The sequence below is a fragment of the Nothobranchius furzeri genome, chromosome 12, assembly GCF_043380555.1.
Source record: "Nothobranchius furzeri strain GRZ-AD chromosome 12, NfurGRZ-RIMD1, whole genome shotgun sequence".
Classification (NCBI taxonomy): domain Eukaryota; kingdom Metazoa; phylum Chordata; class Actinopteri; order Cyprinodontiformes; family Nothobranchiidae; genus Nothobranchius; species Nothobranchius furzeri.
In genome coordinates this window covers 57,915,838-57,942,664 of record NC_091752.1, presented here as the reverse complement: position 1 = coordinate 57,942,664, position 26,827 = coordinate 57,915,838, and the positions used below count along the sequence as shown (strand labels likewise).

Below are 26,827 nucleotides of genomic sequence, written 5' to 3'. Positions count from 1 at the left end.
TGCGAGGCATGACGCGGGTCATGTGTGACTGTCATAAACATGGCTGCTGTGGCAGGCTTGGTTCATTTAGCACTCAGAGCTGTAACTGGATTTAATGGCACCATCAGCTAATGAGTCGATGGGAAAGCATTCGGTGTGGCAGGTTTTTAACCAGCTGGCCTGCTGGTTGATATTTAATGTATCGAAAATATGTGGAAGTAAATACATCCCTGTATTTATGAGTTTTTTAAATAAATCTGTGAAAACTGCCTAATTGGATCATTCATATCAAATCGAAAAAGGTTTATGGAAAGGTAAGACGTGTGTGTGTGTGTGCTGTGACTCAGGACAGGAACACACAATCTAAGTGGTGGATTAAAAAGTAACTTTATGAGATTAACTAATAATCTATTCTAGTGCACGTTAACCATAACTAGTCCTCAGCTCAATTTCCCATAATTCATCATTCTGTTAACCTACAGGAGCCTTTTTAGGACTAGTAGCCGATTGAACCGTGCTCATGGATAAACGTGTGACGTTTGGACTAGAAGTGGGTTCTGCAGCGTTTCTGATTCGAATGTTTCTCTCCTGATAAATTCTCCATCACCCCTACGGTGCTGGGAAAACCTCCCCAAGCTTCCTGCTTTGTGTTTTCCTTATTTCAACATTTTCTAGCAAGCTTGGACCAGATCACCAAAAATGTTTTTGCACAAAACTTCCACCTTTAAATGTTTCTTTTGGTTAGCAGCTGTTGTGCATAGATATAGTAAATGTGGTGATGCCTGGTGTGTTGTTACCAGAGCTCCTTCAGGTGGACTCGTGGTCAGAAAACTGATCATTATCAGTATTTTAACAGTAAACGCCATTAAAGCATGTTTAGCATGAAGCGGAGCTTTGCTGTGACTAACTAATGCACTTTACTGTACGAGGAGGAAACCTGGGGTTATTTCATGTTTCCAGTAATAAAATGTTTTATTCTTCATACTAAAAGGGCTGAATTGTGTTTTTATGCATTTAGACTTTCTCCTCAAAAGTGACCGATTCTGTTGATCATTGATATTTTTGGGGTGGGAGAAAAAAATGAAGTTAAACATTGAAATTCAGTCTGGTTCACCTCAACAAGGGTTAAAACAGTAAAACATGAGTTATACTGGGTTTATTTCTGCTTTGACAGAAGAAGTCATGGTTGGTTACACAGCGGCTGGCTGATGGAGACGTTTTCGTTCATAAAAACAACTGAGTTACTATAGCTGCTGTGATTTTATGATGCATAAATGAACTGTTGATGTTATAAATGCAATCATGGTACAAAAGAAAAAAGGTAAAGCGGTGAAATTAAGCATCATCATTAAGGAAAGCGGGCCCTCACCTGTAAAAACACGTCTACATCTCCCATCCAACGCACTCACCAAGTCCGACTAATCCTACAGAACCAGATTACCCACAGGATTTAATCCTAATCTGACTTTCCTGTTTCTAAAGGCTTCACCATCATAATAATTTATTCTCATGTATAGGCTCTGCTTCTGCTACCATCATTGTTTCTGTTTAGCACTGGATGCAGTGAGACAGGACACATCTTTACAGTAACACTGGCCTCCATAGACGTTTGACAGGGAGGTGATGAACAAACGGACTCATCCTCTTGTCTATTGATCCACTTCATCAGAAGAACACAAGGATGAATCTTTTGGCTTTGGCAGGAACTTTTATAATAAGCCATCACAAAGAAGTCTCCAGGACTCAACCCCCAGCTCTCGTTTCTCTGTGGCTCCTGATGATGCCGTCCTTGCTTTACTCTGTCCTCCGTCCTTTAACCCGCCTCAGTTTGAGAAAGATCTTTTACCTTCAGAGGAAACAAAGAACATCATAGAAATTCAGGATTGAGACAATTATAGAGAAAGTGTCATAAATCAAACTCATGAGAGCATGTTTATGTTAAACCACTAAATGTCTGACGAAGCTACTGAGAGCCTAAGGACTGCATCCAAACCACTGACTGGGAGACACTGCAGCACTGATGAAGATGACCTTGATAACCTAACCCACTTTGTCACTGATCATGTGAACTTCTGTGTAGAGAACACTACCGACACGAAGAGTGAGGCGTTTCTGGAATAATAAGCCCTGGCTGACCCCTGAGCTCAATTACTTGCTAAATAAAAAGAAAGGTTTTATGGCTGGAGACAAAGAGGAGCAGAGAAGAGTCCAGAAGGAGCTCAAATATAAGATCTAATGACAGCTACAGGAAAAAGCTGGGCAATCAGAACTGGGCCAACAACTTGTTCTTCAACAGACGCAACTCCACAGATTCTGTGGACTGGTGTGAGCGTAACCACCGTCGCTTGAACACCACTTAGCCAAAGAAAATGGTGATCAACTTCCAGACAAACACTCACTCACCAGTAAACATCCAGAGAGCTGACATTGAGGTGGTGGATACCTTTAAGTACCTGGGTGTTCACCTCAACAGTAAACTGAACTGGTCCAACAGCACGGACGCTCTGTATAAGAAGGGCCAACGCCACCTCCACCTCCTGAGGAGGCTGAGGTCCGTTAGAGTTAATTCCCATCTGCTAAAACCCTTTTATCACTCTGTTGTGGTCTGTTGGGGTGCAGGCAGCTCTGACCGAGACAGTGACTGAACAAGCTAGATAACAAAGCTAGCTCGATTCGGAGCTGCCAACTAGATTTAGTTGAGATGTGTGAAAGGAGTAGAGCCCTGCACTGAAGCCCTAGGCCCTCGGGTCGGCCCGGCCCGACGGCCCTCGGACCGGGCTTCGGGCCAACGACTGTGTAATTACCTCGGACACGGGCTGGGCGCCTTTATTTTTAATCGAATTCATTTAAAAAAATTGAAACACTTAAACCAGGGGTCGGCAACCTGTTCCCATCAAAGAGCCATTATTACCCGTTTCCCACAGTAAAGAAAACACTGGGAGCCACAGCAGCCGCGGCGTTGTGGGCGGGGCCTACCCTCAGACAGCAGAGCGCTGCTCACAGCAGGTGACAGCAACCGGTACCGGTCGCTCGTGTACGTCAAAGCTATCTTTCATAAGAAGATAATCAATAAAACGATTTATATAAAGTGGATCCAGAAGTTGTAGCCCGTCTCTGCCTACAATATTTTGATATTTTTCACCCTGTTGGTGGTTTTACTGAGTAGGTGCCACTTTTGTCATACGTTTCTTTTTAAAACATGTTTAGACTGTTCAGAATACAAATCCAGGCTCTGTCACGTTTGATTGTTTTTTTTTTTCAAAAAGTATATTTTATTGCATTTTCAGTTTACTGTACACCTTTCACACATTATTATGTTGTATACTGAAAGTACATTCTGTATAAAATCTTAATGGAACAACAGAACAACAGAACATTTTAACAATTTTGGTTGTGCTTCTGGCGATCCTTTCCAACGTTAGTGCATTTATAGTATTGAAGGCAATATTCACATAGACATGTTTAATAAAACTTTGAGTAAGAAGTCCCCGAATTACACCTTACTTTTGCTTCTCCCATTACAATCTAAATGCTGGTCAGAAGACCGATTATTTTCCTACTCTCCCACTTTATAAGTCCTTAGCTTTTTATGTCCATCCTCTTAATATATGTTAGAAAAGGTGTCCATATTTCGTCAAATAAATGTTGCTTGGCCTTTAAGATATAGGTAATCCGTTCCAGCGGCATCACCTGTAACATCTGTTTCATCCAATCCTTCACAGTGGGTCTATGGAGCGATTTCCATGCCATAGCTATACACTTTTTTGCTACCATTAAACTAAGATCCAAAAAGACACGCTGACACTTGCTATAAGCATACTCATTAGGGCAAAGTCCTATTAGAAACAATTTAGCATCCAATGGTACCTCCTTTTTGATAATTTTTTCAGTAGAAATTCTTACATCCTCCCAGAACTTTTTGATTTCTGTACACTCCCAAACACAATGATACAACGTCCCTTTATGAACAGCACATTTAACACATGTATCTGGTATATTGCTATTGTATTTCTTCAGTCCCTCTGGGGTGACATATGTCCGCATTAAATATTTATGCTGAATTAATCTTAACCTGGCATTAATGAACTTGGTATGAGCTCCTCCACAGGCCTTCTCCCAGTCCTCTTTACTCAGTTCTTGTCTGAGGTCGTCTTGCCATGCTGCTCTTCTATCGTTCGCTCCATCTGAATGATGTTCCACGATTATCCGATAACAGTCCGAGACTATTCCTCTTCGTGTGAAGTCCTTTGTCATCATTTCTTCCAACATGGTGATGGAGGGTTTGGAGTCCCCATTTTTTTGCTTAGACTTTAGAAAACTTCTGAGCTGGAGGTATTTAAAAAAATATTTCCTTTCTATTCCATATTTAGCCCTTAACTGCTCAAAGGACATCAAATGATCAGAATTTTGCAAATATAAGTCCTTAACTGATTTAATTCCCTGTAAATACCAGCTTTTAAACACGGCATCAGCTCTTCCTGGTGTAAATTGCTGGTTACCCCATATGGGACTGAAACAAGACAATTCTTGTTCTTCTGTAAGATGCTTTTTCACTGAGAACCAAACTTTTATCATATTTTTAACTATCGGATTCTTTATAGGTTTTAATAATTTCTTTTGTGAGTCAGAGTACACATACAAGAAGAATGGCAACTTTAGATCTTGTGATTCTAATTCCGCCCAGTGTGTGGGGTTTGTGGCTGAAAAGCAGTATGTAATAGTCCTTAACTGTGCGGCCCAGTAATACCATTTTAAGTTGGGGCACTTCAGCCCCCCTCTCTCATAGGGTAGATACAATAAGGAGAGTCTAAGTCTTGCCCGCTTGTTCTTCCAGATAAATCTAATGAATTCTTTCTCCAGCCTGGGGAATAGTTCCGTGGGGGGTGGCAGGGGGATGTTCTGGAACAGGTAGAGCAGTTTTGGGAGTACATTCATTTTTAAAATATTTATTCTTCCAATCAATGATAGTGGTAGATGGGCCCATCTCTCCATTTGTTCACTAATTTCTTTTAGCACCGGTGCATAGTTTGCTTCTGCTATCCGTTCTAGCCGAGGCATGATTTGTATTCCTAAGTATTCTATTTTGTCAGTTATTTTAAATTGAGTTATTTCTAACAGGGGATTTCTTCTCTCATCATCATTAAGCATCAGGATTGAGGATTTATTTTTATTAATTTTATATCCCGATATGTCACCTATTTTTTTAATTACTTCTAATAATACTGGGATCGATTTTTTAAGATTAGTGAGAAATAGCAGTGTGTCATCTGCATATAGTGCTATTTTGTGTTCACTATTCGCAACTGTAATTCCTTTGATTTGGGGATTTGACCTGATCGCTATGGCCAGAGGCTCAATTGCCATAATAAAAAGCAGCGGCGACAGGGGACAACCCTGTCTACACCCTCTTCCTATTGATATTGGCTTTGAGACATTCCTGTTTGACAAAACCTCAGCCTCCGCATTTTTATATAGTAGTTTGACCCATTTTATGAAATTTTCACCACAACCAAACTTTTCCAAGACTTTGAAAAGAAAAGGCCATTCTACTTGGTCAAATGCCTTTTCTGCATCCAAGGACAATATCGCCGTGTCTGGTTTTTCTGTATTATAATGAATAATATTTAACACCCTCCTTACATTATGTAGCCCTTGTCTTCCTAAAATAAAACCATTTTGGTCCCTATTAATGATATTGGGTAGAATTGTTTGCAGTCGTTTTGCAAGCAGTTTGCACATAATCTTTAGATCTACATTTAATAGGCTTATAGGTCTCATATTACCGCATTCGTCAAACGATTTTCCAGGTTTGGGAAGCAATGTTATTAGAGTTCTATTCATGAGTGGTGGTAAGTTATTTTCCTGAAAGGCCTCTTTAAACATTTCCAGAAGTGGTTTACTTAACTTAGATTTAAATTTTTTATATATCTCAATTGTGATGCCATCGGGTCCCGCTCTTTTCCCAGATTTTATACTATCCATGGCAGATTCTAGTTCCGTAATACTGATCTCCATTTCTAATTCCTCTCTTTCTTCTCTCTGTATTTTTGGTATTTGTAATTTATCTAGAAACTCTGTAATATCCTGCATCTTAACTGTTTTAGGGCTATACAACTTCTCATAATAATCTCTAATTATATTATTTATTTCAGATGGTTCTATTATATTGTTACCTTGCGAACGCAGATTTGTAATTGGTATTTTTGTTTCTAATCTTTTTATTTGCCATGCTAGAAGCTTTCCAGGTTTTTCTCCTTGTTCGTAAAAGCTCTGTCGTAATCTCTGTAGGCTCGCTGCTGCTCTTAATGTTGACAATTTCTCATATTCCGCCTTTAAAATCAGCAATTCTTTTTCGCTTGTTGGATTGTATCTTTCATTTACTTTTTTTTGCAGATTCTTTAGTCTATTTTCCATATTTAATTGTGTCTCCCTCTTTTTCTTTTGGTTCGTGCTAGTATAACTTATAATATGCCCCCTTATATAAGCTTTAAATGCTTCCCATCTAATACCGGCTGATGTTTGTGTTGTGTTAATTTCAAAAAATATATCGATCTGGGTCCCTAAATATTTTATAAAATCCTCCTCTAGTAGCCACTTATTCTGGAAATGCCATCTTGTTGGGTCTTTTGAGAGTCTATCCTCTTTGTATATCATGCAACATGGCGCATGATCTGATATGGCTATTACATCATATTCACAGCTTTGAATCTTGTGTTGCAGGTAGATGATATTAAAATATAGTCAATTCGGGAGTATGTTTTGAAGACTGAAGAGTAGCAGGAATATGTTTTAGTCTGTGGATTTCTTTCTCTCCATATATCAATTAGATTTAGCTCTTTCATATAATATTGTAAGATACTCCTTGTTTTAATATGAGATTGATCTATTCCCGTGGATCTGTCCTGACTAGGATTTAAAGTGCAGTTAAAATCTCCTGCAATTATGAATTGCCCTGTCAATGTGGAAAGATTCATAAATAATTCCTCGAAAAATTTGGGATCATCTGCATTGGGTCCATATAAGTTTACTAACACCAACTCCTCTTCTAGCAGTCTACCTTGAATAATTAGATACCTTCCCCTTTTATCTCTGATAATCTTTTTAGCCTGAATAGGAATTGCATTATGAATTAGTATCATTACCCCACTGGTCCGAGATGAAATTGAGGCCGACCAAACCATGCCCCGCCACCTCCTTTTGATTTTTAAAATGTCTTCATCTGGAAGATGTGTTTCCTGTAAAAAAACAACTTTTGAGTTTTTATCTTTAATCTTATTCATTACCTGTTTTATCTTTATAGGTTGTTGTAAGCCTCTGCAATTCCAGGACATTATATCTATGTTCATTTTATGTAATATTTGTTTGTTGTTTTGGATTGCCGTTCTTTTGCCTGAAAAGCACAACCAACTGGAACATTTGAACAATCAGAACTTTCATAACACTCTTTTTCTCCCTCGCTCGCTTAGGAGCAACTGTACCCATCTCTGTCTCCCGCTACGCTGGGACCTGTCCTCAGTGAGGAAAAGTCCAACCACTTTCCAAATACAGAACCTAAGTAAAAGGAAACAAACAAAAAAAATCAGCCTCACCACTATCCACCACATTATTAGCGCTCCATTTGATTCTATTATTTAAGCAGGTTTAGTTCGCTCTTTATATCCCTCCCGGTCAATTAGCTTCTTCCTCTTTTTTTTTTTTTTTTTTTCCCTTTTAACTATCACTTAGCTCTGGGTGATTCCTCCTGGATTATTTTTAGTAGTTGTTTCGCTTCAGCGGGGCTCTTGAAGGCATGGACCTGGCCCTTGTAAGTAACCAACATCTTTGCGGGGTAAACTATTCCATGTCTGACTCCCAGCCTGCGCAGCTCCTGGCGTATTGGGTCGAATTGTTTCCTCTTCTGATGGACTCCTGTCGCCAGATCTTGATAGAACCACACCTGCTGGTTTTTGTACCGGATTTCTTTCTTGTTCCGTGCTGCCGTGATGACTGCCACTTTACTTTTGTAGCTAAGGAACCTCATGATGAGAGTTCTGGGCCGTGTCTCCGCGTCCCCCTTTGGACCGATGCGGTGCGCCCTCTCCAGTGCTACGCTGCAGCTCTCTGTTTCCAAACCCAGCACCTCCGGGATCCACTTTTCCAGGAATACACAAGGGTCCGGTCCCTCTGCCCCCTCCGGAAGGTTAATCAGTCTGAGATTATTCAGCCTGGTCCTAGTTTCCAGGTCGAGGATTTTATCTTCCAGTGCTGCTTTGTGTTCTTTTAGATCCTTAACGTCGGCCTGCAGGCTTTGCAGCTCGTCCTCTACTCCTGATATACGCTGCTCGGCCCGGGTCACTCGTTCAACACAGTCATTTGTTTCTTTCCGTACCTTTTCAATTGCCTCCATGACATTATCCAGTCTCGCTGAGAATTCAGATTTTAATGAGTTAATCGCTGCTAGAATCTCGTTTGCTTTCTCTTCGTTCATTACCACCGTTGCTGCGTCACTCGTAGCCATTTCCTTAACTTTCGGTGTGTCGCTGCTGATCCGGAGGTCCGTCAGTTTAGGCTGTTTGGTTGCTGACTTAACCGCTGGGTCTGTCTTACGTGTTGTTGGCATCATAAAGAACTTCAACCTCTGTTATTCTTGTCTGAGTGGAGCTGTCAGTGCTTTAAAGAAGAATTGGTGGCGGAGCCGTGGTGCGCCCGTCCTCTCACATGGCAGCCATAACCGGAAGTCACGTTTGATTGTTTTAATTAAACTTTGTAGGTGGGGAAGGTCAGAAAAGGATCCGATCAATTTGTTTTTCCCTCGTTTACAGCGACGGAGATACCGGCGCAGTGCGCCTGGCTCTGGTGTTAATCAAGTTTAATTTGCAACAATTTTCACAAGAAAACAGAAAAGTTAAAAGCAGGGCTTGTGTTGACCGGATAGTTCCCATATTTGACTGTTTATTTTGAAGGAGAAAGAATAGAAAGAATTACCCCGATGCATGCAGACGGACTGACACTTTATTCTACGCACATCGCAGATGTAGCTAAATCACTAAAGAAAAGATTCCCTCTGAACATCTGAGCTGGACACTGCTCAGCGCAGCTCGCTGTCAGCGTGTTCTAAGGTCCACAGCGAGCTGAAGATGTGGAGAGGGGCTTGGAGCGTGTTGCAGAACCAGAGCGCATGCGGGAAGATTCCTCCGACTGAATTCAGAATCTGATGCGGCTCTCTGTGCTTGTAAAATAATGAATGGATATTTAAATAAAATGCTTTATATTTTACTGAATTAATTTTATATCTGTAAGTCAATTCTATGTAAAGATTGTCTGCGTAAACCTGAACAGGCCCAACCCGGTCTTACTGTGAGACCGGGTTGACGCGTCACGCTTGTGCGTAATCATAGGCGCTTTCTGAGCTGAAGAGGATGTGAGATTCTGGGACTCTCCTCAGACGGCTCCTGGATGTGTCGCCACATTGGAGACAGGAACAAGCACTATTCAGCCAAAGTTTCATAATCAGTGAACATTTTCTAAGTGACAAGTCTCTCTGAGAGACAGTGTTAGGAAAACACTCGCTTCAGTGGGAGGAACCTTCCCGCATGCGCTCTGGTTCTGCGACGTGCTCCAAGCCCTTCTCCACATCTTCAGCTCGCTGTGCACATATGCGCTGACAGCGAGCTGCGCTGAGCAGTGTCCAGCTCAGATGTTCAGATGGGAATCTTTTCTTGTGTGATTTAGCTACATCTGCGATGTGAGTAGAATAAAATGTCAGTTCGTCTGCATGCGTCGGGGTAATTCTTTCTATTCTTTCTCCGTCAAAATAAACGGTCAAATACGGGAACTATCCGGTCAACACAACACAAGCCCTGCTTTTGACTGTTCTGTTTTCTTGTGAAAATTGTTGGAAAGAGATCAAATTTAACTTGATTACCACCAGAGCCTGCGCAGTTATCTCCGTGACGGTAAACGAGGGAAAAACAAATCGATCGGATCCTGCACGTCTTTTAACTTATTGGTCAGGATTGACGCACTTTGTTTTCATTTAGTTGGTTAAAAAAAAGTCGGGCTCTGGTCGGGCCAGAGAATCCTGAAAACCTTTTTGGGCCGGGTCGGGCTGGGGCTCCACCCCCTCGGGCCGGGCCGGACACGGGCTCAGATTTTAGGCCCGTGCAGGGCTCTAGAAAGGAGGATGGTGGTGAGGATGACCTACATCTTGGAAAACCCCTCCCACCCATTGCATTCCACTGAGAGGACCACGGACATTCCTTCAGAGGCAGACGGAGACATCGCAGATGTAAAACAGAATGCTACCGTAGGTCTTTCATCCCCTCTGCAGTAAGAGTGTACCACTCCTGAGTTTAACTGGTACTGGCATTATCCTGGTACACAATAACAGCAATGCAATACTCAGTATGTGTGCAACACCTGACTCTGTACATCAGTATGTCTGTGACCCTTATGCTGCATAGTTTTGGAAACTTTTTTGTAGTTGAAGGTTACAATAACAGTTTACTGCTTTTGTGTGTTTACCTGTAATCTTGTTATTTTGTTTCTTCCTTTTCTCCAAGTGTATGTGCTGCTCTAGCTAGAGTATTTCCCCACTGTGGGATTATTGAAGTCTATTCTATTGTTTTCTATTCTGCATAATATACAGACAACAAGCACTAAAAAGTGGAGCCAAAGAAAATAATTTACAATAAATAAACATATATCTCTTATTGGTGGCTGAATAATTAGTATAACATGCTGATTACACTAAGCTGACCTGCCTCAGACCAGCAATACTGCCCCCACCTGGTCAGATAACAGCACTGCATATAAAGACGACTTCCACTGGTTAAACCAGATTTCATGGACCAGAGATGTAAAACTCTTAAATGCATTCCATTGTCCGGAGAGAATAAAACACATCCTCATCGGAGCGCGTCATGGTACCTGTACTGGTGTTAGTCACTCCGTTCACCGTCCCCTCCACGTCCGTCTCATCCTCAGCGTAGCTCATTAAAATGGATCTCTGTCTGTCCGTCAGAGATCTGACCAAAAAACAGCATTTTATTCTCACTTGTGTTCAGGGAACAAACACATGCATGTGAAAATTACACGCCTGCAAGGACTTTACCGAAAAACACACGTTTTTGGAGACTTACTTTGGTATTTTTACTTTTACATGGATGTAATGATCACCAAAGCCGTGACCACTAACTCGGGCAATTCCTTTTCCTGTCAGACGGATCCTCTGGTCAGTCTGGACTCCTGCTGGGATCTGAAGAACAAAACCTCCAGCAGTTTACTATGAAACAGTTTCAGATTAGAATATCATCCTAGAATCTGGAGTATATAAATCAGTACTTACAGACAGATTCAGCGTTTCGTAAAGTCCTTGTGCTCTGACCGTGCCACCCAGGATGGCTTGTGCCACAGAGACATGAACATCAGAGTGAATGTCTGCCCCGTCTCTTCTGAACACTGGGCTCTTTTGGACCTGGACACATAATCATAAATGGTGTGGAAGGGTAAACGCCTCCTAATGCTGAGCAGACATGTTCCAACATTTAACCAGCCAGCAGTTCCAGAGGACACCAACCCGAAATGTGATGAAGATCTCCTTCTTTCCAACAGGCATTCTGACTGTCTGACCGTCCTCCACCCCTAAAGCAAAAATAAATCATAAAGTTTATATTTTTACTGGCCTGGAATCACAGGACTAAATCACAAGTGTGACTGATGCTAGAGAAAATTAAACACGACTTCTGAGTTATCTGGATAAAAGGCAGCAAACAGGAAGAAACCCAACGAGCTATAGAAGAAGGCAGAGGCTATGCAGATCCAGTTAGATAATCCTGGTAAACAACTGCACCAAACACAGGGTATCTGCAGGTTTAAGGGAGCCAAATTTAAGACTTTTTAAGACCTTTTTTAAGGCCACTTTGACAAAATTTAAGCTAGTAGTCATCTTCCTCCGCTTATCCGGGTCCGGGTCGCGGGGGCAGCATCCCAACTAGGGAGCTCCAGACTGTCCTCTCCCCGGCCACCTCCACCAGCTCCTCCGGCAGGACCCCAAGGTGTTCCCGGACCAGATTGGAGATGTAACCTCTCCAACGTGTCCTGGGTCGACCCGGGGGCCTCCTGCCGGCAGGAAATGCCCGAAACACCTCCCCGGGGAGGCGTCCAGGAGGCATCCTGACCAGATGCCCAAACCACCTCAACTGACTCCTTTCCATCCAGATCCAAATTTAAGCTATTTGTTAAATTAATTTTAAGCTATAATTTCCGGCTATTGCCTGGAACCGGTGCTAACCACGTCGCGAACGTGGGATTAGCCATCCAGTTACCATTAAACTTGCACTTCTCCATGGCGCAAGCTCCCACTAGCTTAACCAGCTAACGTGCTCATCTAAAAATAGTCCCCTTTCACAACCAACTGAATGTGTACGGTTCCGCTTACGCCAACATCGTACACAAAAAATGCTGAAATTCACGAAAATGTCATAGAAATGAAATAATCTAGTTTATTGGATCTTTGGTAATTTAAGACCTTTGGAAACTGTATTTAAGGATTATTTGTCATTTTTAAGGATTTTCAAGGCCTTAAATTTGGAAAAGTAAATTTAAGACTTTTTAAAGACCCGCGGATACCCTGCAAACATTTACACATTATTTAGCTAAGATGTAGTTCTAATACCTTTGAGAGATCTCCCTAAAATAATCACACAAAAAATACTGACTGATTAAAGACATTTACCAAAACATGCATAATGTAGTGTAGCTGCAGCACAAAAGGCTGCAACTTTATGAAATTATTCCAGGAAGAAAACCAATTTGTTACACAACCTGATACATCTTCCTTTGTAGAGCTGTATTTAAAGATCATTTTAAATATTGAGTAAAACAATTAAATTTTAAATAAGGATGCACTAACACCAGATACTTTCAAACCGAGTACGAGTACTCACTTTTGAGTATTTGATGATAACGAGTACCGATATGAGGACAAATAAATGGCACTACACTCCTTGCAAATAAATTTAAATGGTTGTATTTTCATGAAGATTTCTAGAAATTGCTCACTCAATCAGTGTTTTAGGCTTTTATAGAAATGCGCTTTAGTAGCGATGACAGAATCTCTCGTACGCAGGACGGCAGCACATGGGTCAGTTTCAGGGCACCCACACAAACAAAGCCCATCTGGGGGGTTTACCAGCTCATTTTAGGATATTAGGAAAACCCAACCAAACAGACCTGCAGGTACCGGAACCATCACCATCTTCCTCTGCTTGGTTTGCCCGGAGCCCCGACAGAAGGTGCAGGGCGTAGAGACGACTGACCCTTTGCCACCACAGCGACGGCACGTGGACCGCATCACAAACGGGCCGGTGTTTATGGTCTCCTAACAGACGGATAGCACGTGTTTAGAAATGCGTTTTACATTATGACAACAAAGTGTGAGAGTCCCTACCATGCCGGAGCCGTTGCAGTGGTTACAGTGCTGAACCTTGGTGCCCGGCTCATGGCCTTTACCGTCACAGCGCGGGCACGTCAAATCTATGTTGATAGGCAACTCCTTGTTGACTCCCTTTGCAGCCTGAGTGAATGTCAGCTCCATCATATACTGCAAAAATCAGAACAAGTCAGTGAACAACCACGCTAAATGATACACCTCTATTTTCCTTTACCCACATCCCTCTAACCTCTTGTGGCTGATCAAACATGGAGTTGATGTCTCCAAAGCCTCGGCCTCCGGAAAATTCTCCAAAGATTTTGCGGAAAAGCTCCTCTGGGTCCATGTGGCTGGCCTGTCCTCTCCAGTATTGCTGCCCTCCTCCTGCCTGACCAGCATCAAACCCTGCTGAGCCATAAGTGTCGTACTGCTTCCTCTTCCCTTCATCACTAAGAACCTGCAAGGACCAAAGGGCAAGGGTTAAAAAAAGATATTCATTCATTTTAAGAAAACTCCAGTTCATGTGTCTGCAAGCCTGAAGTCAAACCTCATATGCCTCAGCCAGTTGAGCAAATTTTTCTTTAGCTTGTGGATCCTCTTTGTTGGTGTCAGGGTGGTACTTTTTGGCCATCTAGTTTACACAGAAAACAACGTCAATGACTGAGATAGCAGACCAGCTAAAGGTCGCTCAGGCAGGAACGGACCTGATAGTACGCTTTCTTTATCTCTTTCTGAGTTGCGGTGCGAGGTACCCCAAGAACCTGGTAGAAGTCTTGCTTGCTGCTCCAAGGGACACTTGTGTGGAAGGACGCTGTGTATACGGCGTGGGTGGGTTTGAGGCCTGAAAGGTGTCCAACAGAGTGAGAGGGTAAGTACAGTGCTGTAGCTGAAGCTGTTAGGTTAGTTATGGAGAAACCCTAATAAGGTCCATCTCGGTCTCAAATGCTGTGAGTCTGATTATTTATTATGATAAAATACACTTATGAAACAACAACTAACGACTTTATACTTTGCTTTGAACGTCATCTTGATCAAAAGTTCTTCAGGTATCCAAAGATGATCAGGACAAAGCATCCCTCAGGACCCGTGTCTGGTCAGAGAGAGTTCAACTGTAGTAATTTTCTTTTGTTTAAGCACACCGTGGTGGGTGGACTGAAGAAAAGGGTAAAACAGCCTAAAAGGGTAAAACTGCCTCCGTCTAAGACTTCAATTACAACAGTCAGGAAGTAAAGTAGCAGGAAATGAGGAATGGATTAGATTTTTAACACATTACTGTACATAACCAGCTAGGACGCGCCGTCACTAGTGCTGGTGGCACTGTGGCAACTCTAAATCATTACACTAGATACACGTTGGTATTAACATAAATACTTATCTTGGAAGCTATTATTGTTACATGGCTAAACTGTAAATCATATCAAAGGTGGAGGTAGTCAACGAAATAAAAACAAAAAGCACAATTAAATATTAGAAATGACCTGCACCAGATCACCCAGTCAGAAAGTAGTGACCTGATTACATGTCGTTTAAACAACATGCTTAATGCGCTTTTGAGTGAATATGTGAGTGTTATAAACTTAAAACACCACTACAGAGATTTTGGGCTAATATAGGTTAACTTTGAAGTAGTTGTTTTAGTTTTACGTCGTTTCAGAAAGGAGTTGCAGCTTTAGCCTAGCCTAGCTTAGCCTTGGCAGAGATACACCACCTGACAGCCCTCTCAATGTCAACGCTTTTCCTTCTTCGCCGCACAACTGGCCCCTTCCGCGGCACAGGTACCCCTCTCCCAGGGTAGAAAACCGCCGGAACCCCACATTATCAGAGGATAAAAGGGAACCGGCTGCCCTTCGAGGTCCAGAGGACACGACGGATGTAATCCAACGTGAGGAACAGATAGCAGCTGAAGACGCCATCGTTCTCACCGGCTCTAGATACACTGCGCATGCCCAAGACGGAGAGGGCGTTACTGCGCTCTGAGTAAAATAGTAACTTTTATATAATTTTTAATTGTTTATTTTTAAACACTCCAAACATAATGAATAAAAGTAAAAACAGACACAACTAAATTCAATTATTAATTATTTGGTTTCAGAATCAGCTGACAAGTAATCAGTGATGCAACTGATTTATGTTCCGGGGTTGCACGTGACAGAGAACCGTATCGTTTTGGTTAGCTGAGGAAAGTCTCCGCCCAATCGGACAGCTCGGAAAGTCAAAGCGAGCAAACACTGCGCGGCAAACCTGAAGCTGTCAGCTGCAACTGGAGCACAGTGCAGTATCACCAACCCGCTCGACTGAGACACCCGGAAGGCACCAAAGTCAGTTTGAGAGGGCAAGATGAATCGGTTTAAGACCTCCAAATTCAAAAACACCACTCCGAGAATAGCCAAGAAAGATGTAAGTAGCGCACTAGCAGGTAGATAAAAAGCTCTCCTAGCTAACACCCTATCACAGGTAAAAAGCAGAGCTACTTTGGGAAACGCCTGTCCGCTAAGGGATGTTGCACTTCCTGCATCTGGAAGCCCAAAACAAGGAGACAGCACGAGAATATAAAACACATTTTCTACCACATTACCTAATAAAGGAATGGAAGAGCTAGCATAAATAGGGATGTATGTTAATTTACACCTATTACACGTCTATTACTAATGTTAATTTATCCTCTGCTTTCTGTGCTCGTTTAGATTTTTTATGGTTTGCTGGGAATCAGAGAGAAAGACAGAATTAAAAAAATGTTGGATGCTATCAGCTGGAATGGCTGCTAGACAACAATTGTTGCAAGAGTCGACGTGTCTGGACCACATTTCAAACGTCTTGCATACAAATCTGTTTGTCTCTCTTCGTTCAGTTCAAAGTTACAGAGCACGCAGCTTCCTTTTACTTTGTCTTTTACGTAACTCCTGCATCCACTGGCGGACGTGGAGGTGGTGCCTTGCTCCTGTGAATGTTAAACCTGCACTTGAGTTGGCCGTGCTGTTGCAGTCACCGTGACTGAGTCACGTGTTATCGTTTCAAACACTGCACGAGTGAAAATAGGACACGAGGCAGAGTCAGTGACCAGGCACAGGGGAGGAAGGAGAGACTTTTAAGCAAGGTAAAGAGGAATATCTTTGTCCTCAGATGTCCTTCCACTCGTCTTTTGATGCTCCTGTTGCTAAATCACTTTCTAAATATGAGCGAGTGCGTTACAGTTAAACCCAAAACTCAGCGAGTTAAATAATTAAACTAGTAGTTGTAGATTAGTACTCCTATGACCTAATCTGAGCAATGTTTCAGCTGTTGAGCGGGGGACAGCAAATGGTCAGCTCAGCGACTACATGGTTGTCAGGTGTTATCAGTCACACATCATTAATCCTCCACCACCGTGCTGGAAAGCAGGTGGGATTCGTTTTTTTCTGTTCCTGTGTTTCTTTGCAAATTTGCAAACTTTGGTCATGCTGCCAGGTTCTTGTTTCCAGTGAGGCACGTCTTGTTCCAGGTAACCGGTGTGATGCTTTGTCTGATGTTACTGTTAGGATTCTTAACATGTCAGAATCTAAGACTGCCCTGAGCTCTCTTAGTGCTGTGCTATAATTTCTAACCCATCAGCTGAATTATTAGGAAGACTTTTTTCATTTTTTAAAATCAGGTCTCATTTTTCTTTCGAGAGAAGCTGTTTAAACATTCATGCACGTCTTTGAATGCCACTTGGAGAGCTACACAAACCAAACGACTAATGTTTTTCAGAGAGAAGCTGTCTCTGAGAGGTCCTCAGGCTGCAGGTTGCACAACAGCTTTAAAAGTTGCTTGCTGTGCCGCGCAGGGAGCACTTCTTCTTCCTCAGCTCTGCTCTTTCTGAAATGTCTGCACTCAGGTCCTTCCTGTTTACAAAGAGTTATAATAACTTTGTTGTGTGTTCTCCTTGACACTATGAAACAGTCTGTTTTCTCCCTGCATTCTTATGATCTTTTTTCTCATGCTCCTCTTGTTTTGTAATTCAGGAATGGATCAGCGATGTGAGCGCTGGCTCCTTTTCCAGCCAGGGGAACCGCATCAAAGCAAGCTCCAAGCTGGTAGCTTTTAACACCGATCAGGCTGGTATGACTAATGGAGTGACACCGACCTTAATGCATTAATGCTTTTAGCTTGGTTTGTGTTTGTTCTGCTTATTTATGCCTGGATTTATTAAAGCCTCAGTGGACCCTCACTAAATAGAGCTTATTTATGTATCATAAATAGGATTTAATCCATTTTCTGTATGTTGCACATATCTGCAGGTGGGGGCTTAGTGGGCCTGACTTCAGTCACACCTGGTTCAAATGGCCAACGGACAGTCGCCCAGATTTCCTGCCATGCTGGTAAGTTTTTACGTATGTCCCTCCTGTTTTGCACATGTTTAATTTAAATGACCAAAGATTCTGACAATGCAGTTACACTATTTAAGAGGAGAATAACTCTTAATGGGCTCATGCAGGATTACGATGCCTGCACAGCTTTCACATTTCAAATAACTACATTTAACAAAGTCATTCAAATGGAAAATTCAGATCCTGGAAGTAAAAACTTCCACATGTAAGATCTTTACTTTGTTATAACAGCTGTTACTGGTGTTCTATTATTATTGGTCAATGTTGCGTTCACGGACCAAAAAAAAAAAATCTGATTTTTGCAGAACCGATCCACTCACCTGCTGATTTCTTGATGTATTTCTATTTTCATCCTTTCGATTAGTGATTTAATGTTTAAAAACATGACATGAGTCATGTGATATGTGCAGAGATCCAACGTTAAAGGCTGTGCTGTTACTGGTTAATTGTGTTTGCTTTATTCAGCAGATTTAAGACAATAAATAAAAACGACTGCAAACGTTTCCCTTTAGCCAAACAGCTGTGACTCACATCTGCTTTTCCTTCCTTCCCACCAGATCTGGTGACTGATATGGACTTTTCTCCATTTGATGCCGGTCTTCTGGCCACCTGCTCTGCAGATGAAATGGTAGTGTCCTCCTTTCTGCACGACCTTGATCTTTCTTTGTGGGTTTCTTTCCTGCGGTACACTCAACATCATTTTATTTTCCTACCTTCAGAACGTTGTTGTTCTTGGCAGGAGTGAAAGCTTTGGGTTTTGTTTAAACCTTTTTGAGGACGTTCTCCTCAGCGACAGGCGTGCTAGCTCGCCGAAGGTGCTGAGCGTGGCGCAGCATCTTCGAACTCAGCAGCTCGGTTTTCCTCACTGACCAGAAAAATCTCATTCTGGTTTTTTGCCACATTTGCACCTTTAAAAACACTTGAGAATCTGAGGCCAGCAGTTTTATTTTTACCGGAAGCTGTTAACGTTGAGTGAGGAAAGTGGGCCAGATCTAGTTAGAGCTACTTCACTAGAAATAGTTTCAATTATAATTTCATGTAAAAGTTTGGTAGTCGCAAAGCTGGAATGGCTTCAGAACAAGCGGAGTGCGCTGATCGTAAACACGTGTGTAGGGAGGAATTTCAGCCACAGGCGAGAACCAATCCCCGTGAAATATAGAAGATTCAGAGATGGAGAAGAAAAGAAGACATCCTTTTCACATGAGCCACTCTGCGTTTGCAGGTGAAGCTGTGGCATTTGTGTGATCCTGAGCAGGAGCAGCCCAGCAGTCCTGAGGTGACCCTCCGTCCAGGCCAGGGCCGGCTGGAGCTCCTGCACTTCCACCCCACCTCCTCTGGCTTGCTGGCTGTTGGTGCCGCTAGGTCTCCTCTGATCTGGGACACCAGCCGCCAGGATGCGCCTCTAGCAGGTGACTGTAAAATCAGCACTCAGTCATGTTTCACAGTCTGTCTTTGTCCTACATTGTGTCTTTACATGTAACATTTCAGTCTGTCGGTTAATTTGCAGCGTGTGTGTGTGTGTGTGTGTGTGTGTGTGTGTGGAACATAATGATGAATTTGGACTGGAGTCAAGCAGCTGGTCTGTGTTTAAATGTCTGACTGACACTGCCTACGTTTTACAGCCCTGTGGCTCTGTCTAAGTGCTGGAGCAGCAGAGGTAATACTTTTTGAAGTTGCAGTCCTGATGCCAGTCTTTTTGGACTAGTCTCAGGATAAAGTCCCCCCCCCCCTTCTCACCCTATCACAAACATTGCATACCTGCTGCTCATCACTGATTCACCCTCTCACCAGCTGCACCCCCCCACAAACCTGTCACCGCCTTGGTTTCTAATTTGCATTTATGACTGAAGAACAAAACACAAAGGCAGAAATTAGTCACTAAGAGAGCTTTTGTTTGGGCTCTTCTCGTTTTAACAAGAGCTCCTTCATTTTATTTCTTGGTGACTCCATCAAGCTGTGCTCAGCTCACTTCTGGCTCTTCGCCGGTTTTGTTTCATGCTCACATTGTTTTATATTTGTCTGAATTGGAGCTCTTGCTTTTGTGGAACTCATGCATACTTTCCTTGTGTTTTCTGAGCTCTCTGGGCTTGCTTTATATCTTCATTTTTACTCATTTCCTGTTGTGACGTCTTGAGAACAGCGTGTTTTTGTCTTGTCTGAATGTGCTGTCTCTGTGTTGGTTGTGTGCATCGTCCTGCGTCCTCTTTATGAACTTTATGACTGTTGTTATTGTTTCTAACCCGAGTAAAGTGTGTTTGAGCTCTTTAACGCGATCATCTGTGTGTCTGCAGCTTTGGAGCAGCACGGCGACCAGCTGCACAGTCTGAGCTGGAAGCAGGACGGCTCCCTGCTCGCGTCCTCCAGCAAGGTGCAGCCTGCTCACACACCACAGCAGTGTAGACAGAAAGGACGAACCCACAATACTTCTGCTGTTTTCCCTCTTTCAGGAATTATGTGTGAATTTTTTTACAAATCCATAAAAGTGATCCTCTTTCCCATTACATAATTTTTGTTTTTGTTAAGCCCATCCCCTGTCCCATACAGCCCCATACAATTTGAGTTGACTGCTGCTCAGCGTTAGCCAGTAGCATTAGCCATCACTTACCACAGAGCGTGGGCGAGCGTTTGAGCACGTTCCTACACAGATGCAGCATTAGTGGACAAGTAGGTCTTTAAAATATTTATACACTGAACAAAATTCTGAACACTTTTGTTTTTGCTCTCATTTTTCATCACCTGAACGAAACATCTGGAACGTTTTCTATAAACACAAAAGACCCATTTCCCATTCACAAACATGTCTCAATCTGTAGTAATCGCTTCAAAGATCCTCTGTGCATAATCCAGTCAACAGTTGGTGCTCCACAGCAAAGAACAATGATGCAAAAAGAGGGTGTCTTCATCCCGCTGGTGTCTTCGTCAGAGCAGAGTTACTCTGACGAAGACACCAGCGGGTGTCGAAACGTTAGTCTTTTTTCTGCGCCAGCCTTCTTTTTGCTTCTTTTCTGTCTCAATCTGTGTTTGTGAGCCCTTCTCCTTTGCCGAGATAATTCCTCCCACCACACTGGTGCTGATTAGACAGCATGAATATTGCACAGGGGTGCCTAAGACTGGCCACAATAAAAGGCCACTCTGAAATGTGCAGTTTGATCACACAGCACAATGCTACAGATGCTGACTGCAGGAACGTCTACCAGAGCTGTTGTCTGTGAAATGAAAGTGAATTTTAAGTGTTGTACTTAAATTTGTGTTCAGTGTATATATGAATAAACAGCAGGGCGTGAGAAGAATGATGTAAAACGGTGTGTTTTAGCTATCTATGTTGGTCGGTTAGAGGTGTGTGCTCATGGGCATAAGGTGAGGTGCATCTACCGACCTCTAGATGGCGCTGTTGAATAAAACAAACTACGCATTACTACTTTAAATTTAGTTGCTAAAACTTTTCAGGCAATCGAATGATTTCTCTAACTGTTAGACTTCTGCACCTGTCCACAGGTATTCTAGAGCTCTAGGTCAGGACTCATAGGCTACTTGCGAACGGTCCAGTGTTTGGTTCTGATCCGTTCTTGGTGTTTCTCGCTGGGTTTTGGGTCATGATCCTGTTGGAGAACCCATGACCTGAGACTGAGACCAGGTTTTCTGACACTGGGCAGAACAGATTCAGGACATCATGGACCAGATGCAACAAAGCAGACCCAGAACAGAACCGAGCCTCCTCCATGTTCTCCTTGTGTCTGTGACCACTGAGCTGATGGGTTTAGTCATTAAGCTCCAGATCGGTCTCATTTGTCCAGAGGATATTCTCACAGCAGCCCTGAGGTTTGTCAGTGTGCACCCTGGTGAATCCCACTTTGGTTTCCAACAGTGGCGTCCTCAGCAGGCATCTTCCTTTACGTCCCCTTTGGTTAAACTGAGTCATCTCCTTCTGATGGACCTGACCTTGAGCCTTTCTGAGACCACTCTGTCCTCAGCTTCCTGTGGTCCAGTTCACCTTTAAACAGGCAAACTGACTGACTGCAGGAATAAAGACACACATGAGTCTAACTTGTTCTTTTAGTCGGATCGTTGTCTTCTTATGATACCACCTTTCCTGTCCAGACAAGGTTAGTTTTTTAAAGATTATTCTGTTGAGTTCAAAAGTAATGTCTGATTGGCATCGGTAGGTTTTTAGTACATTTTATACATTTTCATTGCTTTTGTTTTAGTGAGCACTGTTGGTTCCCAGTCTCTGTTCTTATTCTACTCTAGAGGGGTTAGGGGTTCCTGCAGTTGCAGTCTTTGACCACTAGATGCCACCACTGGCCCACATACAGTTCATACTCTGGAATATTTAATTAAAAAATACCAACAAGGTGATGCTCATAAAAAAGGGTGGGAACCCCATAAAATGTTGGATACAAATTAGTGACTAAATATTTTCTAAGGAACAACTGGATAAAGTTGGATGCGAGTGATGTAATGGCCTGTTTGTTTGTTTGGATGTAACGGTGAGACCAGCGTCTTTATTAGAGGGCCTGAGGAGATTTTCCTCATCAGGCTGGAAACATCACCCACTGGGTAATTAGGGAATTATTAATGGAAACAGGCTGTGTGTGAATGTTTAATATTTCAGGATGTGAAACTTTTCTCATCCCTATATGACCTTTGAATTCCCCGTTTCCCAGCATGCATCGCTTTATGACCCCATTCTCTTGATCCCATGCTGTTTTTGAGAGCCTGCACTTGTGTCTACTCGCGCAGTAGTACTACAGAGCACAAGAAAAACAAAAAGGAGAGAAGGTGTACCTTAAGCTTTTGTAGGAGAAAGATGGGGGTGGTGGGACCTTAGTGAGTTGTTTCATGGGAACAGCCAAGGGCTTTTAATATAACTGGTATTTATGCCTATTTCTCACTTTCAACTCACTGGAGTGAATTTTCTTTTGCTTCTGTTGTGGAAAGAAAACTTCAGTCCCCGTTTTTTCCCTAGATGAGCCACGATGAGCTCACTTGAACTGGCGACCAAGTAACCTTTGCCACAGAGTTCAGTCCTACTTGTTTGTCTCTTTGTGATAGGGAACAAATTACTCCAACCATCACAGGCTTTGTCCCATCACAACATCCCTGACAGGATAATTGTCCTAATCTGAGTTACTGACCCTACCTTCAGCTTCAGTGCAGCCTAAAAGAACACGACACCTGAAAATAAAGTGTATAATTGGGGCTGGAGGGCCTCCAAGGTTTCTTCCCAGTCTGTATCTGGTGTCATTTAACTAAAACGACTGCTTTCAATCATTCCAATCCAAGTTATTAAAGCAAATAGAGCCTGCCGACATGTGGGTCCAATCCCCGGCTCCTCTGTAGGGTAAACACTGGAGCACAGGGCTTGGCTGGGGGTAGATGAAGGGGACGCCGTCTCTCCAAAGAGCAGCAGTCACGACAGGCCTCATTTGGCTCTAAAGACGAGTATTTATGACACACACGCGCAAAGAGAAAGGTGGTATTCAGTTAGGAGAAGACGAGATCTTCATGTAGAGTCAACGGAGGAGGAAGGAAGGGCGCTTTTCTCCTGCTGGGTTTGTGGTCCACGGCTTAGCTTCGTGTTACAGCATTTCCCACAGTGTGGTGAAGAAGCTGCAGTTCCACACATCAGGCTGTGGCATCAGTAACCATGGGCGACTGGGAACAGCAGTCTGGCAGCGCCGTGTGTTTGATGAGTGGAGTGAGCGATGGACAGCACCCGCGGGTGAAGATTCCCAGCATCTGTGTGTGTGTGTGCGCGGGTTTGCGTACATGTGAAAGTTGTGAGCAGCAGACCTTCAGTGAAAACTCATTAACGGCAGCAGCTTGAGAACGAGGCTCTGTTTCTGATTAAACAGCTGCTGCGTAAAGCAAACGCACACAACAAGATAACCACTCCTGTCTGTTTATGACTTCAGGTGTTGTGTGTGTGTGTGTTTTAATGTGTTATTGTTATTGGCGTTTGTTTAGTCGAGTCTGTGCATATACACTTTTACTTGGTGGACACATCTGTATGTGAATAGCCCCCATTTGTGTGTTTGTACAGCCAGATAGTTTCCTGCATCATGTGCTGTTTGCACTAAGACACCCTGGGAGATTTACCTGCTTTAATTAGGAGGGGTGTATTTACAGTGTTGGTGCTCACTGATGAAGTTTACCCCCATAATGGTCATTTGGATCACCTGCTAGTGTCAGAAAGCCTGGTCTCAGTCTCAGGTCATGGGTCCTCCAAAAGAATCATGACCCCAAACCCAGCTAGAAACACCAAGAATGCATCAGAACCAAACACTGGACCGTTCAGAAGTGGCCTGTGAGCCTAGGTCCTGTAGAACCTCTGTAGATGGAGCTGGAACAAGAAGGAATCTGAGACAACTGGAGCAGTTTTCTCCTGAGGAGTGGACCAGAACACCCGCGGACGTCTCCGTTAGAGTTACAGAAATCCTCTGGTTACCTTTGAAGTAGGGCTGCACGATATTAGGAAATCCTGCGATATGCAATAACAGTGATTCATATTACGATGACGATATTACTTGCGATAATTAAAAACTTAACTCGGGAACAAAAATAATCAAAAACAAAGAAATAAAAAAAAAAGACTAATAAATCATAAAAATGAGAAAAGCAAAAGATGTGAGGAAAGAGAAAAAGAAAATGAACAAGAAAAGGCAATCAGTGGATCCCAAAAGCAGAATCAGCAGAAAGAGCAGAACAAAGCTAACTCAGGTGTTCGCTAACCATCAAAATTAAGTGCTGTCCGCCTCGGGGGTGGGCATCTAACCTATGAGAACCCACCCAATTGGCCAAATGGGCGAAGAGCTCTATTTGATTTGTTAAAAAATCATCATGCTTCCGTTTGATTGACAGAATTCATTAGGTGTAGCCAACATTTGGGCTGACCATTCATTACAATATTTATCTGTTCTTTGCGATATGCATATTGTGCATGCTGATATCGCAATAACGATATATTTGCGATATATTGTGCAGCCCTACTTTAAAGATTGTGCAACAAAACTTAAAAGAATTATAAACTCTGCCTCAGAGTGCTTTTCCACCCACATATCAATTTTGAAAAATGCAACATTAGTAGGCGTTGCCTGGTGGACCGAGAGGGCGGAGCCACGGCAGTGACAAGACGGATGGGTAACGGGGTGATGCTAGCTTTTTCCACTCTGAGCAGTCATTAGAAGTGGAGGATTTTCTCCCCCTCCTTACCCAGATGATCGAGAAGAACAGGACCAAGTCTATTTGGAGGAAACAAGCGGACCTGAGCCTTCTCGTTTTGAGCTTGTGAGTTGCCTGAAACCACCGGAGCCGACCCAACAGAACCAGCTCTGAATGGTAAGTAGCCATTAGCCATAGATTTAGCTGCAGGGTTCGGCCCCTTGGCCTTAGAGAGCCGCTATCCAGCATGTTTTAGAGGTTTATCTGCTTCAACACACCCGGTTTTAATCAGCAGAAAGTAGTTGAGCTGCTAAACAGCTAATCTAACCTGTTAAAGCAGGAAAAACCACTGAAACGTGCTGGATAGCAGCTTTCTAGGACACGGCCACCTACCCTGGGCTAAAGTTACTGTCTGCTGCAGAGAAAGTTATAAGAATACCCCATTAGAAAATTATTCTGTAATGTTTCCATTTATGTTACACAATCACAAACAGCCCACTAAAATTGCCCAGATTTAATTATTTACTAATACCAGCTGTTCTCTTGGTCGTAGGTGATCCTCTGGTGTCAGCCGCTGGGTCTCCTCTGGTGGTGTCGTCAGGAGCTTCCAGAAGATTTTGCCTTTGAATGATTTCTCCCTTCTCTGGGCCTCTGCTATTAATGTTTTATTAAATAAATCTCAATTTATATATTTCCTGTTTGTGTTCCAAGTCCATAAATGTATATAAACATATAAACGATCTTTAGAAGCTGTTAAAAGTAATTATTTAGCTTACTCACCTCAGATTGGGCCCAAAATCTCCATTTTGAGGAAGCAGCAGTTGGCGGGATTCAACTAATTACTGGAACGGCTTGGACTAATTTGTGAAACGCTCTTCAAACCAGCGTAACCCGGTTCAAACTCCATCAAGTTGGTGAAAGAGTCACATGTAAAAAACACTAAACTACAATCTAACAGCCAATCTACTAGAACTAAATAAATATAATACTAGAAGCTTTGCTGGGACTCTGACCTAATGCTAATGCCAACTACAGCACAACTCACTTGCGGCTAATCCGAGCCCCGACTGCTACAAGGCTGGTTGAGACCGCAGTGCTTTTATAACCTACAGCCACAGAGCTGCTACGTAGTACTTTTCTTAGCTACGTAGCATCGTTCTCGTTAGCCATTGGCTAAAACCGACTCTAAATAAACATGTTCTATACTTTTGAGCTGAAGAGGGCGCTAGACTGACGTACTTAGAATTTAGAGTTTTCAAAGAAAATGCATCAAAATGCAAAAATAATGACTACACATGTCTACAACACTATTAGACACTCATTTATACTAGATATTGGCTAAAAGAAGTTGATTTTGATGTGACTCGCTCTTTAATAATAATAATAATAATAAACTAATAGTGTTCTATTAGTTTTGTTCATGCCAGTTTCATGAGTTTCTTTTTTTAATGGTTCTGTTAAACCGTTGTTCAATAGTAATGCCTGATTTTAATTTTTAATGGATATTATGACTTTTGTCAGTTTCACATGTCCTGTGGGTTTCTCTTTCTTTAACTCGCGAGTACCAACGATTCATCCCCATCTTTATATGTAAACAGAAGAGCTTGTTCTTTTTTATTGCTGTCCCCTAAAATAGGGCTTTTTAGGACATTTTTATGGGTTGTGGGAAATTATTTTGTCAAAAGAATGAAGTGACTGAGGCAAAAATGTGCATGTTCATCCATAATGGAAATAATCGTTTGCAGCAGCTCAATCTGGATCTCCACCAAAATGAGATGAGAATCCTGAAATGGTTCTAGATCCACTTTTGTTTTGGAACAGGTGGAAATGTGTGTGTGTGTGTTTGTTTTTCCTGCTGACGTCTCTGAGCCGTGGCTTTATTCTCAGGTCACAGAGGCCTGGAGATGCTGCCGTGGGGCATCACACTCGT

At 42.6% G+C, this 26,827-nt stretch overlaps 2 protein-coding genes across 2 annotated transcripts in view; one reads left to right on the top strand and one right to left on the bottom strand.

The window, feature by feature from the left end:
- Positions 1–1,120: 1,120 nt before the first annotated feature.
- Positions 1,121–15,345, bottom strand: dnaja3a (DnaJ heat shock protein family (Hsp40) member A3a). Its single transcript, XM_015945583.3, has 11 exons — positions 15,099–15,345; positions 14,095–14,231; positions 13,938–14,021; positions 13,641–13,847; positions 13,409–13,561; positions 13,192–13,339; positions 11,537–11,601; positions 11,306–11,434; positions 11,100–11,215; positions 10,888–10,985; positions 1,121–1,825 (listed from the first exon to the last, which is right to left on the bottom strand). The coding sequence occupies exons 1-11, from the start codon at positions 15,301–15,303 to the stop codon at positions 1,803–1,805; spliced, it is 1,365 nt and encodes a 454-aa protein (XP_015801069.3). The 5' UTR covers positions 15,304–15,345; the 3' UTR covers positions 1,121–1,802.
- Positions 15,346–15,607: 262 nt separating this feature from the next.
- coro7 (coronin 7) overlaps positions 15,608–26,827 on the top strand; it is a 155,529-nt gene continuing 144,309 nt past the window's right edge. Inside the window, exons 1-6 of the mRNA XM_015945575.3 lie at positions 15,608–15,787; positions 17,371–17,467; positions 17,647–17,727; positions 18,294–18,364; positions 18,959–19,145; positions 20,028–20,104. Coding sequence (XP_015801061.3) covers positions 15,728–15,787; positions 17,371–17,467; positions 17,647–17,727; positions 18,294–18,364; positions 18,959–19,145; positions 20,028–20,104 — 573 coding nt within the window. The 5' untranslated portion in view covers positions 15,608–15,727. The remainder of the gene's footprint in view (positions 15,788–17,370; positions 17,468–17,646; positions 17,728–18,293; positions 18,365–18,958; positions 19,146–20,027; positions 20,105–26,827) is intronic.